Below are 13,253 nucleotides of genomic sequence, written 5' to 3'. Positions count from 1 at the left end.
TAGGCATTGAGTAATGACATGAAGAAAACATATTGAATACTACTTCTGAATACTGTTTTTGGACTATTAGAAGTATATTTGACACAATTACGAGTATTTTTGATGACCACAATGTAACATCCCTTCCCTATTCGTTCTGCTTTTTATAGCTGTCAGAAAACTTAGAAAACKCTAAACAAGCCACGCCATTTTGAAGGATTTATGTTCAAAGAAATGATTTCAGAAATACATTAAATAAAAATCTTTTTYGGTCATACTAAAAGAAGATCTAGCAGTGTGCAAATAGTATTTGTACATGTAATGTTGATAAGAGCCTCAAGCAGTATTATATAATAAATAATTTTCTACACATGGTTTATATCAGAAAATGTGCCTTTTTATTATGTTTTATATCAGAGCAGCATAGCGGTTTGTACCATAAAGAAAGTTTTCACTTTGTAAGCAAAATATTCAAATTTATTTATCAAAGCTAACATTTGTGAATCTGAAAACCTTGCATTGACATTGACTCAAAATTTTTGTAATCTATTGATGGAAAGAAAAAGTAAGGAGTCTTAACAGGGTAAAATGAGTTATTTTGGAAATGACATAGTATTTGTTTTTCTGTATTCTTTCAATTTATTCCATCTTCAAGTGTATAGTATTTATTGTATTTTGTTTTGTATCAGCAGTACTTACCAGTAGTGTTGATTTGAATGGCAGGATAAAGATAACTATATTTTGCTAGTAAAATATATAGTGTTGAAAACATTTCTCTCTCTTGTAGATGTTGATGAGTGTGCAGAAAATGTTAATTTGTGTGAAAATGGACAATGTTTGAATGTCCCTGGTGCATACCGTTGTGAGTGTGAGATGGGATTCACTCCAGCTTCGGACAGCAAATCTTGCCAAGGTAAGTCACCAGTACTTTCTGAGTTTGGATTGGCTGCTGTAAAGGAAACCACAAGAAGTGTTGGAAGGATGTCAACCTGGAAGCAGAATACTCAGCACATGCTTCACATATAAAAGTAATTTCTTCAAGCAAGGATTATTTTGCAGTGTGAATTATGTTGAAGGTAGCTTTCATCTCTTTATGAAGTTTTCCTGGCCTTGGTCCAAAAATCCCAGAGCAGAGGTTTGGCTCAATAATTTTGTTTTTTAACCATTTCTCTTATTTTTGTCACCAGTGACTAGTGTGTGGAAAATACTGTCCTCATCACTGTTTTATTTAATGAGTTTACTTAGGAAATATAAACTGCATCAAGTGACCTAATTTTTAAATAAATATTTTCAGGAAATTGGAAGTAGGCAAATCACTGCTGTATTTAATGAGTTTGTAACACTGCTTAAAAAGTATACTTGAGCTTTTATCATCATCATCCTTTTTCTCTCAGTATTTAACTGGATCATCTGAAGCAGAGAAGCAATGATGCTCTTTTTAGTGCAGTTCAGGTTTTGTTTCCTATTGTGTTCTTATTGTCTTATTTTTGTAAAGACAATTGCATTTTAAACTAAGTCTTTTTAAACTGATATTGCAGTTTTTAGTTTACTTCATCTTCAATGATGGAAACCTCATAACCTCTTAGGAAATTTAAATTCTTGATGAGACGTTGAAAACAGATTGCAGAATGTATTTTCTAAAATTTAGTTTATAACTTGGCATGTTCAAACAAACATGCATGTTTGAACCAGCTTTCTAAGAGTAGCAGAATTGCAGAAGCTTCTGAAAAAGCAGCTGTGCAAGTCCTTCAGTCAGATCTATTGCAGTCATCAGGTTAATTGTCTGATTTAGTGAATTTCTCTGTRCAAGTCACTTAGCCATTTTATGATCATGCCAATAAATAAAAATCCCCCAAAACATATCAGTCAATCAGTAATTTGGGAAAAGAAAAGATTCTAATTCTTGGGACAGCAGTGAACCAACATTCAGTTTTTCAGTTGGTCCATGATGCTCTGAAAAATAAATTAGAGAATTTGGGGAAAAAACCTTGGTATGTTGCTGTGATTTCGACAGAAATCTGAAAGCATTCTGTAGATTAAATTGTGCTCTAGGAAAACTAGAAGACTAGGTGCTGAGTACCAGCATATATTTAAAAAAGAAAAGTGAATATATTAAGTGATGACTCCTGGGCTGATTTTTGCAATGAGGGAATAAAAGCCAAACCTTGGAATTCATACAACAATTATAATGTAATTAATGATCTGGTTCTTTGGAAATGTCCTTGGAATTTCAGTACACTAGCTTCTCAATGGTACAGTCCTTTCCATAAATTTATAAAGCATCATCTTAACACTATTTATGTTGATGACCTGATTTGGAGGTCATTCCACGGCTGTACTCCACAGGTACTTAAAAATTTTCCTCTAATTTCCACTTTAAATTTATTCAGGACAATTGGCTCTTATCTTAAATTTTATTTTCCCTTTACTCAAATAATTATTGGCCTCCTTCCCTGAGAGTTACCAATTCTTGTAGTGTTGCTATAAAGAGGCATTTTGTCACTTCACAAGCTTTGGTTAGGGCAAGCAAGCCAAGCTCACAGCAGGAATTTCATTAATCATTTTAATATCCCATTTTTTACAGTTGTTCTCATTTTAGTTCATCATTCTTGAACAGAGAGCTGTACACTGTATTTCAAATGAAGTTTTATCTGTGCTTGGTAAAACGGCACTAAGGCACTAATTCTTTCCCGTCTCTTCTAAAAAAAAAGGTCATGAAGGCATGCTGAAATTGCATTAGTCTTTTACATGGCAGCTTTATTTTGGCAGCTTACAGATCTTGCAGTCAGATAGTACCTCCAAACCATTTTCTTCTTATGTTACTTACCTTCAACCTGAAGTCATATATAGTTTGTCTCTGAATACATGAGTTTTCACTCTGTCCTGTTATATTTTACCTCCCCTCTAGCGCTGTAGTTGAAAAGGTAATTATTTTTTTTATATCATTTGGTCACCATCTGTCAGCATCTTTCAATTTTATTTCATCTTCGGATTTCACAAGTCTACACCCAGTCCTTTAGGTGCATTTTGCACAATGATACAAAACAACATATCAATGTTGCACCACTGTGTTTTTGTACTGGGATACTTTTTGCTTAGCATCCCGTGCAGTTAAACCACAAAAGATATACATAAATGTAGCACTGATTTACCCTAGCTTATCCATTCTTTATACAAGTTCTTTCAATGCAGGCTTGGTAAAATCACAGGTAATTCTTATTCTCCCTATTCCCTTCACCTATATTCCCTTTCCAAGGAGATACAAGTAACTGAGAACACCTAATCCATCTCCTCCTTCTAAATACACGTCTTTTCCCTAGGAGTAGTGTTTTTAAAATCTTACATGGTTTTACTAATAAGCATCGCAAACTGAGCTAGCAAGTGACTGTTATAGTTTGTTATGCTCGTTCTGCTTAATGCATGTTTTGAAAGGGACTTGGCTTTTTGTTTCAGCTTCATTTGGAGTTCTGAGAATTCAGTTTTCTTATTGTTACTTTGTATATTAAATACAAATTATGAAACATTTTTTGTATCAGGTAAAGTTTATTACATCAGGTAAAACAGGAATATATAATAAATAGCATTAAGAATACCTCACAAATCCCCGACTACAACTTTCTAAACAAAAACTAGTGATTATTCACAGATGTTACATCTGATGGGGGTTTTGAGAGTTACGTGTCTTTATTTGCACTTAGCAATACAACACACTATAATAATATTTTATGGTAACAGTATGCAACTTACTGTTCTTGATATATTCCTTCAGATATCGACGAATGCTCCTTTCAGAATATATGTGTATTTGGTACCTGCAATAACCTACCAGGAATGTTTCATTGTATCTGTGATGATGGCTATGAACTAGATAGAACTGGGGGAAACTGTACAGGTAAGTTTCTTCTGTTCAGAAATACATCAAGACTTCARTATGTTAATTGTAATTAGTTCATAAAAATGTACCTTTTGTTCTCTTACGACATTCTTTCTCCACTAAACAAGCAATGTTTGCAATTGTATGGTTTGGAGTAAAGAATGGAATGAAGATAATGGTTTCTTAGATTTGTAGTTGTATAAAGGTTATTCCTAAATGTTTGATAAATTGTTAGTGCTTCTTTTCTTCAATTTCAACTAGAAATAACTTGCATTTGAAATATTCTTGCACATTTTGTCCTGAAAAGTAAATCGATTCCTCTCTCCTGTCCAGCGAACAGATTTATAAATGTAGTCTTCCTATTTTAGATATCGATGAATGTGCTGATCCCATTAACTGCGTTAATGGTCTCTGTGTAAATACTCCTGGGAGGTATGAATGTAATTGCCCTCCAGATTTCCAGCTGAATCCCACTGGAGTGGGTTGTGTGGGTAAGTGAAAGCTACCTGAGGTATTACTATAGAAGTCGCATGAAGAAACCTGTTGGGTGGATACTAGATGTATTAGACATGGATAATTTGGCCTTTTTTCAAAGCCAGGGGGACCATATTGATGCAAATGAGGATAGCAGGATTCAAGAATTACATTTCCACATGCTGCATATGCTGTTGTATAGTTGTTGAGAGATGGATTTAGTCATTTTAACTGCTTAATGGCATTTTTATTTCCTTTAAAATACATCTTTCTTTTCTTTGCCCAAGCATGTTATTTGTGTTACTGGTTCCATTCTCCTGACAGTCAACAATTTGCATTTTAGTAACTGAATTTTTAAATCCSAGACTGATTTATACTTTTCCTGAGATAGATGGTCAGTGTTTTGCTCACTGTTTAGCTTAAATCTAAGCTTGAATTAAAACTGTTCTAGCAGCTGTTTGGCTGGAAATGAGCTGCAAAAGATGCAGTTCACTGTAGTTTATGTAATTCCCTCTGGCTTACTTAGGCTTAAAATGAATTTTCATTACTTTTTTACCCTTGTCACTTGAGGTAGAAGGGCTATCATGTGATTACAGTATATGCTAGCAGTCGGTCTGTCTTGGGGAAGGAAGAGTTGAGAAGAGGGGCTATGACTCAACTATAATGCTTTGTGTGACCCTTTATGTGTTACTTTACTTGGAAAACAGCCTTTTTATTTTATTGTCTTGGAAGGCTCAGGTGCTGCTAAGTTTGTGCTTAGATCTTTGTCCATTTTCTAAATGTTTTCAATATTACTATAGTGTCATGGCAAATAAGTATATTCTAAACAAAGCATTTGTGGGAAAAAAAATCCTTCAGAACAGATTTTACTGTTCATCTTTTCTGTATTTCTCTGTTTTCTGTCTTGGTATATTCTCTGTTGCTTCTATGAATGCTAGAAGAAAGTCCCATTTGAGACTTTCAGACGTCCACAGTCTTGAGCAATTTATTCTAAAATTTTAAGCTGAAATTTTTAAAGAAGTTGTTACGTAATCGATTCCCATTGAACTGGAAATCTGTTTCTATCTCCCATAGACTCTTCTGAAAATACCTGCCTCAATAACTTTCTYCTATGATTGCAGTCTGACTTAAGCATTTGCTTTGCCTGAAATCCTGCCTCTTGGGCTCCACTTCGGCATCATGTAATGCTCAAATCCTGATTCTTTCCTACCAGATGCTGTGTCTGCTCAGTCTTGCAAGTCCTGAACCACGACCAAGGTTTTAAGTTAGCTTGAAAGAAGCTTATGAGAGTGGATTTTCCTACTGGTAGCTGACTTCTGTTCTGCTAAATAATGAGAGTTTGAGTTGGAACTCTTCTTTGGGACCAGCTGCCCTAAAGACGTTTTGGGCAGGGGTCCCAGGTTTCCTGGAGAAAACACCCCACAGTGGAGGGGGAACCCTCCCAAGGGTAAATCTAGCAACTCTAGAATCCCAAATGACAGAGGGAGCTCCTTCTTCGAAGAAAAAAATGTTTAATGAGAAAGGGTCAAACTATTGAGAGTAGTGTTTGACCTTTAATAAGAAAGGAAAGCATCTTAGACCATTCTGCATTTCTCTCCAGAGGAAACATTAAAGAGCTCTGTCTGCTCTACAAAAAAACTGTTTTGTTTTTCACCAGCAACAGAGAAAGAGAGTATGGGAAGTGGGCATGCTGAGGCCAATGCCATTCCAATGCAGCTGTACTCATTTCTAGAGGTGGTACGGGTTAGTGTCTACTGACTTAGGCAGTCCAAAGAGGTCTGTCGTTCAGTTTGCTTATGATCCATTGCAGTCTCAGGACTGCAAGTCCAAATTGCATCTTTACTGGCAATGAAATTTGTGCCACTTGCCGGTCCTAAACGCTGACAGGTTGAGTGCCAGTTCCCAGGGCAAGCAGGGTGCTGTAGGTGGTGCACCAGAGCACAAATTCAGCCTCGCTTCTGGCAGGAGGGAGATGTATGCAGTGTGTACTTCGACTCCAAGCAAAGCCAGTTTGCATGAAAGCAAACTCATRGCACCAACAGTTCTTCCCACACGCTGTATCGTTAATGTAGGTGTACTTTTAGAGCTGGCTACAACAATGCTGTATAAATGTAATGTTAGTGGAACTCATTCCTCTGCCCGTGAACACAGTGGGAACATGGTAAAACCTTACACAGTTTTCACTGTAAGCCGATAGTCACGTGGAAAATAAAACGCAGAGGCTAGTAGGCCTCACCAAGAGAAAAGAAAGTTTCTTGCTTCTGAGATGCACGAATTGTACTGAAAAAAATGTTCCAGAAACTTCTCACAGAGGACAGCAGCTCCTGGTTCTCTTCAACAGCACTATCTCTTGCATACTCGAGCAAACAAGGAGGAGGAATTTAAATTCCAGTTCCTCTCAGAAGTAACAGAAATATTGTCCTTGGCAGAGAAGAACATGGGACAGTTCATGCGAAGAGCAAACTGAAACCTAAAACCCATGACAGACTCGGTATCAATATTCTGCTCAAGAATTTCATGCTTTGCCTTCTTTCCAATGACTATCATCTCCKATTGCTTTTAATGGGCCTGAGGTCTTAGGCTGAAGCCATCTTCCTAAATGGTCATTGGTTTTCACTTTTCTCAAGGAGAATGAAGCCAAATCTCTTCCTGGCTTCTCTTAAAAAGGCAGATGTCTTGTGCTATCGCAAATGGAGAGGAGCATGCAGTTCCTCTGAGAGCAAGAGGAGGTGGGTATTTGCCGAATAACCACATTTGGGTTATTTCAGCTGAAGTCCCCAATGAGAACGGGGTGGGGGGGGCTGTTTAAAAAACAAACAAACAAAAAGTTTGTGTTACCTTCTTGTAACACCGTATTATTTTTCAGCCTTAACAAATTGTAAAATTTGTAATTATTACCAGTAATCTTAAAAAAGAAAAAAAGAAAAAAGAAAAAGAAAGAAGACTACAAGTCTAATATATCCTGGTCAATGATGTCAGGCAAATCTTGCCTCTAGGGAGTGTAAGATATCCTGCTTGAAGCTTTTTCTTTTCTATCAGAAGCTCAGAGGTACAAAATAGGTACTCGTGCTTTGCCGCTCAATTCTTAATCGAGTGTTTTAGCTCTAACTCAGTGACCATTTATGTTGAGATACTGAAATTTGYTGTAGAGCATCTGGGGCATAGAATATGAAGAATGTTTTGTAATCTCTACTACAGAGCTAATATGCTCTTAAAATGGTGCAGAAAACTTCACCCAAACTTGTCCATTAATGCTTAAATTTGAATATATTTAAATTTTGGGGGAAGTTTGAAGATCTCTCAAGATCTCTTATTGATTGATTTCAAGGGTGTTTAGATCAAAAATTCAGTATGAAAATTTATTTGAAGTTGKTTTTTTTGCCATACTTGCTTAACTAACTAAAGCTAAAGTGGTAGAACTTGAGAACAACCAATTCTTAGTAATCCAGAGTGGGGTTTTTTTTTGGGAGGGGGGGATATCCCAAACATCAGCATAATTGCATAATTTAAAAGGCCATGTTATGTCTAGTCATTTGTAAAGCTCTGGGGATTTCAAAAGTATGCAATACCCATATTTATCATAGTCTGTTCATCTTATTCTGTGTAAAATTCTGTGTAAAATTCTAAGGTTGTAGTGTCTAGTCTTTGCTGCAGGCCATAAGTTAAAAATGTGGTAATTCTTGGCCTCTTGTGAAATCATCCAAAAAATCATTTTTAAGTTTCCTAGCGATACCATTAGCAGAAACAGTTTTGAAGAAAATATGCAGAAAAATACTTAGGCTTTTAAACAAAAAATATAMCAAATTTTTCTAGAGTTAGTTTCTACTCTTCTGCAGAGGCATCCTTCAATAGCAAGTTATTTCGTAGACATGCTCTTTAAAATTAAAAAGTTAATATTAAAGAAATTAGTATTTCTCTTATTTAACTGGTATAATATTATAATAGTTGACTATTTATCATCTCCTTTCTTGCATTTAGAACTCACTACTGGTTGTTTTCCATTTATAAAGAATGAAGGGAATCTGTGCAGCAGGAAATTCCTAGCTTTACCTCTCTTAGTAAATTCCCTGCTCATTCGACTAATGCCAGCAGTTGTCTAAATGACTGAATTACAGTTTGAGTKAACTAATAAACAAAATTTCCTCAAAGCTACTGCACATTTCAGTCATTTAGATCATTTGTTTTGGTACTGATAATTTTTGGAGAATTTCTCTGAATGTGGAAGAACTCTTCTAGTTACTTGGTAGATGGGATTTCATTCTGTAATTCTACAGAAAAATGTTTTTAAATTCCTGATGGAAGTCATAGCCTAGTCACAAACAGGATGGAAAAGAACGGCTAACAGATATCACAAGCAAGATATCTGATATTTTCTAGATTAAAAGATTGGGAAGAGTAAAAGTGCTACATTAGAGTATGGTGAGACTCCTTAAAATGCTTTAAACTGTTTTCTAGCTGCTTAGGAGACGGAGGCTGTGGCTTCACCCTGACGTTTTTCAAAATCAGTAAGCATATGTGAGCATTTTCAGCTTGCCAGTGACTTAAAAAGAATGATGTAATCKTGGTTTCCCGCTTTCAGATGTGGAACTTCAGTATGAATGTTTGATGTTCCTGTGTCCAGACCATTGAGTACAGCTGTGTAATCCCGTGTCTTTTATGTGTAGATAATCGTGTTGGCAATTGCTACCTGAAGTATGGCCCACGAGGAGATGGCAGCCTATCTTGCAATACAGAGATTGGAGTTGGAGTCAGTCGTTCCTCATGCTGCTGCTCTTTGGGAAAGGCATGGGGAAACCCCTGTGAGACTTGTCCCCCTGTAAACAGCAGTAAGGAAATGTTCCTCTTCCCTTTTTTCTCCCTTATATAGAAAATGCTAACAAGAAATGAAAAAGTATKTGAAAGCTTTTACTGTATTACTATAAATTTATCGCTAAAGGAACTGATGAATTACTTCACAAGGTTGTGTGCTGGCACAGCTGTTAGAGGGGGATGCAGAGGATGTGGACTTCAGTCTTCTGTGACTGACTTGGAGCCTATTCTCACACTATTGAAACCAGTGGGAGCTTTAGAAGGTGCTTCCCATCGGACCGGGGCCCAGCTCTCTGGGTAGCCTTYGGCACGTTGTTTTACTTTGCTTGGCTTTACTTTTCTCTCTTAAAAAAAAAAGTGCTGATTTTTTTTTAAGTGCTGATGTGCTTTAGGAATCTGAGTAGAGTACATGCATCTGTTAGGAATTTTTATTTATCAGCTCTGTGTTGGTAGAGAAATAAATTAATCATGCTTAGAAACTTGAGTCATGCCTTTAATCTAGAGAACTGTAGCAGTTCACAAAGGAGAGTTAATATCTTTGGGTAACTATTTCTAAATCACTCTTAAGTACTTTCAAAAATGTTACCTAGTGATACTTACCACCTCTGTAGACATTTGAAGTTCTTTGAATGAATAATGCAACAGAAATTTTAAGCATGTTGTGTTTAATAATGTCATAAGAGCACGAATTCCAATTTTAATGCTCATATATTGTAGAAAGAGATTTTATATTAAAAAAGTAATCAAAACCCAAAGTGGAGGATATAAAAATGCCTTTATACAGGCACAATATGCAGAAAGCACCGTTCTCCTTTCCTATGGGAATATTCCTGGTTATGGTATTCTTTTAAGCAGGGCTCTCAGTCTTACCTTTATTTTCTGCAGAGGTTAATGAACTTTCTTTATGCACTATGAATAGGCTAATGAGCATAGAAAGCCAATGAGTGTATGAAAAAAGAAGCATTAAAAACACAATTTGAATTTCTGAAAATGTGTTCCTATTATTAGCATTTTATTCTTCACATAACTAATATTCTCTCTTTTGTTATATTTTACGTCAGCGGAATATAATACTCTTTGCCCAGGAGGGGAAGGATTTAGACCAAATCCTATMACTATTATTTTAGAAGGTGAGTTCCATCCTAAATGATGATTGKCAATAAACAAAGTGCTATCTTTGGAAAGGTCTACACAGAAAGTAAATTATGAAAATGTTGTTACATTTACTGCAAAGCGAAACCCCCATATTAATGTGAATTAAACAACATGATGAAAAGGAGTATTGTAGAAGAACCTTGAAAAGCCCAAAAATATTTCAGTAGGAAAATAAGCTGCTGCGTACCTTTTGTGTGCCTCCTTACTTGAATTGACCTTTGAAATTGGCCCCTGAAGAATAAATAATTTATGAAAATTATAGCTTATCAATGGAAGGCTTAAGTTTCAGGAAATATTCGTTGGACAAAAAAATCTCTGGTTCCAATGAGCGTGCAGGAATGAGAAATTAGATGCCAAATTTCTGTAAACAGTACTGGAAGTTGAACTCTGTGCTTATCAAGCTGAAATGTGCTCAAGAAAAGCAGATTGAATGATACAGAATGAACATCTCATCCATACTTTTATGACCTGCAATTTAGAGGCAAAAAATACATGTGACAGAAGATGCTAGTTGGTAAGAATTCAGGGGAGTACTTAAAGTGTCTTGTTTCTCTTCGTTCTGGAATGAAAATACATCTTTTTCTCTGTTTTTCAGACATTGATGAATGTCAGGAGTTGCCAGGTCTCTGCCAAGGTGGAAATTGCATCAATACTTTTGGCAGCTTCCAGTGTGAATGTCCAAAAGGCTACTACCTCAGTGAAGAGACAAGAATCTGTGAAGGTTGAGTGCCTTAAAGATTTCTTCTCTAACGCAGTGCAGTTACTCTGAAAAATACGACTTCTTTAGCCTTAAATCCACAAAATGGATATAGTACCTCCACTCTTTTCTAAAATTATCTCTAAAATCATTAGTCTTTAGCATTAGTGGCATGATTTAGATAAACCTTGAAAAGTTACATTTGAACATACTAGTATTTATTTCTATATACTAGAGCTGAAGTAGGTATATTCAGTTACGTTAAGGTGGGTATTCATGATTTCTGGGTTCTCATCTCAACACCTAATATTGCCTGCTAGTTTCATGAGGCTTCTGCTATTGTAAATGAGAGCAGCTGTCCTCTCTATAGCAGTTCAGAGTAGCAGCTTAGGTTACGTAGTGTGCTTTAAAGTGAGTGTGTGTAATTTCTGTCTTCTCTTTGAGAATTGTCGTGAATGTTAGACCCAGAAAATGGAACTAGCAAACAAGTTATTTTAGAATGTCAGAAGTCTTCTTTCTGCCAAAATGAATTAAGAATGGAAAGCCATTTGTCTTTCAAAACAGTGTGTGTGAATTCTGCAGCCTTACTAAGCTTTGGTGAAGAAGACAGACAAAACTGGATTTGCATTTAAATTGTTTATAAATTGGGGGAGGGGGGCTCATGTGCCAAAAAATTGCAAAAAGAAGGACCAGGACTAGAGTAGCATGTTTATGTAGTTACTAAGCTTGCGTATTTCTAAGTAATGTATTTAAAACACACATATATTTTGCTTCTAGTATGGGAAGTGCTAGTGAATTTTTAAGAGAGTTTTAAAAGAAAAGCCGACCATTTTCTTAGTGGAGCAGAGAACACATTAACAGAACTGAAAAGTGACAGTGACATTCCTGTGGGAAGAGTGCCCTACTGAGACATTAGGGTTGTATCTTCTTTGGAGCTGATGGGCCAYAAGATGCCCCAATTTCGCTGGTACCTTCAGCAACTTTAATTGGGTGTGTTTTCTTGCACAGACTGAACTCAGTTTGGGCTAATACCACTTATCAACAGCTATTACAGTAGCTACTTAACTCAAATCTGAGCTGTAAATTCCAAACTATCCAATAAGTGAAACATTTTTGTTATCTTGAGGTATACTTTTCAGAAATATTTACTAGAGGTTGGTCCTCCTGTCATTTTGTTAACTATAGTGCTTTTACTTGGTCTATAGATATTGATGAGTGTGTTGCGCATCCTGGTGTCTGTGGCCCTGGGACCTGCTACAATACCTTGGGGAACTATACCTGCATTTGTCCACCTGAATACATGCAGGTGAACGGAGGACATAACTGCATGGGTATGCAAAATATTTTATTTGCTAGATTAGTCTGCTTTGGAGATAGACTTTGGATAGACTGTTTTGGGGCCAAACTCTGTGCTTAAGATTTCCCTTCTGACAAGGCTGATTTTGAAGTCTTAAAGACTTTAAGTGTGTTGTCCAAACATTGGACTTGCAGATATTCACATTCTTGATAAGTTGAAGTTCTTGTTGTTGTTTAACTTCCAGACAGTTGTGCCACATAGTCAGGGGAAGAGATCCCAATGGCTGATGGGCAGTGTTTATTGCTCTTACTCTGTAACAGAACTCAGAAGCAGTTTTTCAGTTTCACCAGCCATGTTCAAATGCTTTGGCTTGTTAGACAAATGGATCTGGTGAGCATCCTCATTTTGTCTCTGTTTTCGGGGGGATTTTTTTCCCTCTTTATGTCTTTCAATGCAAAATGACAAATATTTTACGTAGATCTAATACAAAGAGAGTAGATGACTTCAATCTTTACACTGTTTTTAAATGCATCTGTGCACATGCTCAAGGGTGCGTTCAGAAGCCAGTTAATGAATCAGGTCAGTAAGGGGATTAATATTTACTTAGGTGAGTGTGCTGGTTACTTTTTAAGTCATTCTTACCTCACATCTAGACATGAGAAAGAGCTTTTGCTACAGAAGCTATAATGGAACCTCCTGTGAGAATGAACTGCCCTTCAACGTCACCAAGAGAATGTGTTGCTGCACGTACAATGTTGGCAAAGCCTGGAACAAGCCTTGTGAGCCATGTCCAACTCCAGGAACAGGTAAAACCTACCATAATCATCCCATTTGGTTACTTTCTTGCTCATGTACTCCTTTGACATGTTAACTGAAGCTAAAATTTCAGCCCCAGAACAATCCCTTTGCTGTAGTCCCAAAGCAGAGTGACAGTACCTCACTGTCTGTCACTGGCTGGATTAATCTGG

The 13,253-nt window shown here is 36.5% G+C and overlaps 1 protein-coding gene across 2 annotated transcripts in view; it reads left to right on the top strand.

Moving 5' to 3' along the window:
* The window catches only part of FBN2 (fibrillin 2), a 183,219-nt gene that overhangs the window by 133,800 nt on the left and 36,166 nt on the right, over positions 1-13,253 (top strand). For both annotated transcript variants that reach the window (XM_085323252.1, XM_085323251.1), the window contains exons 34-41: positions 767-892; positions 3,749-3,871; positions 4,222-4,344; positions 8,992-9,153; positions 10,198-10,266; positions 10,887-11,012; positions 12,194-12,319; positions 12,939-13,091. In XM_085323252.1, coding sequence (XP_085179378.1) covers positions 767-892; positions 3,749-3,871; positions 4,222-4,344; positions 8,992-9,153; positions 10,198-10,266; positions 10,887-11,012; positions 12,194-12,319; positions 12,939-13,091 — 1,008 coding nt within the window. The remainder of the gene's footprint in view (positions 1-766; positions 893-3,748; positions 3,872-4,221; positions 4,345-8,991; positions 9,154-10,197; positions 10,267-10,886; positions 11,013-12,193; positions 12,320-12,938; positions 13,092-13,253) is intronic.

Source organism: Rhea americana, unplaced genomic scaffold (assembly GCF_003343005.1).
Source record: "Rhea americana isolate MKP2758 unplaced genomic scaffold, rheAme1 scaffold_83, whole genome shotgun sequence".
NCBI lineage: Eukaryota > Metazoa > Chordata > Aves > Rheiformes > Rheidae > Rhea > Rhea americana.
Note: the sequence above shows the minus strand (reverse complement) of the source record. Positions and strands in the feature narration are given on the sequence as shown.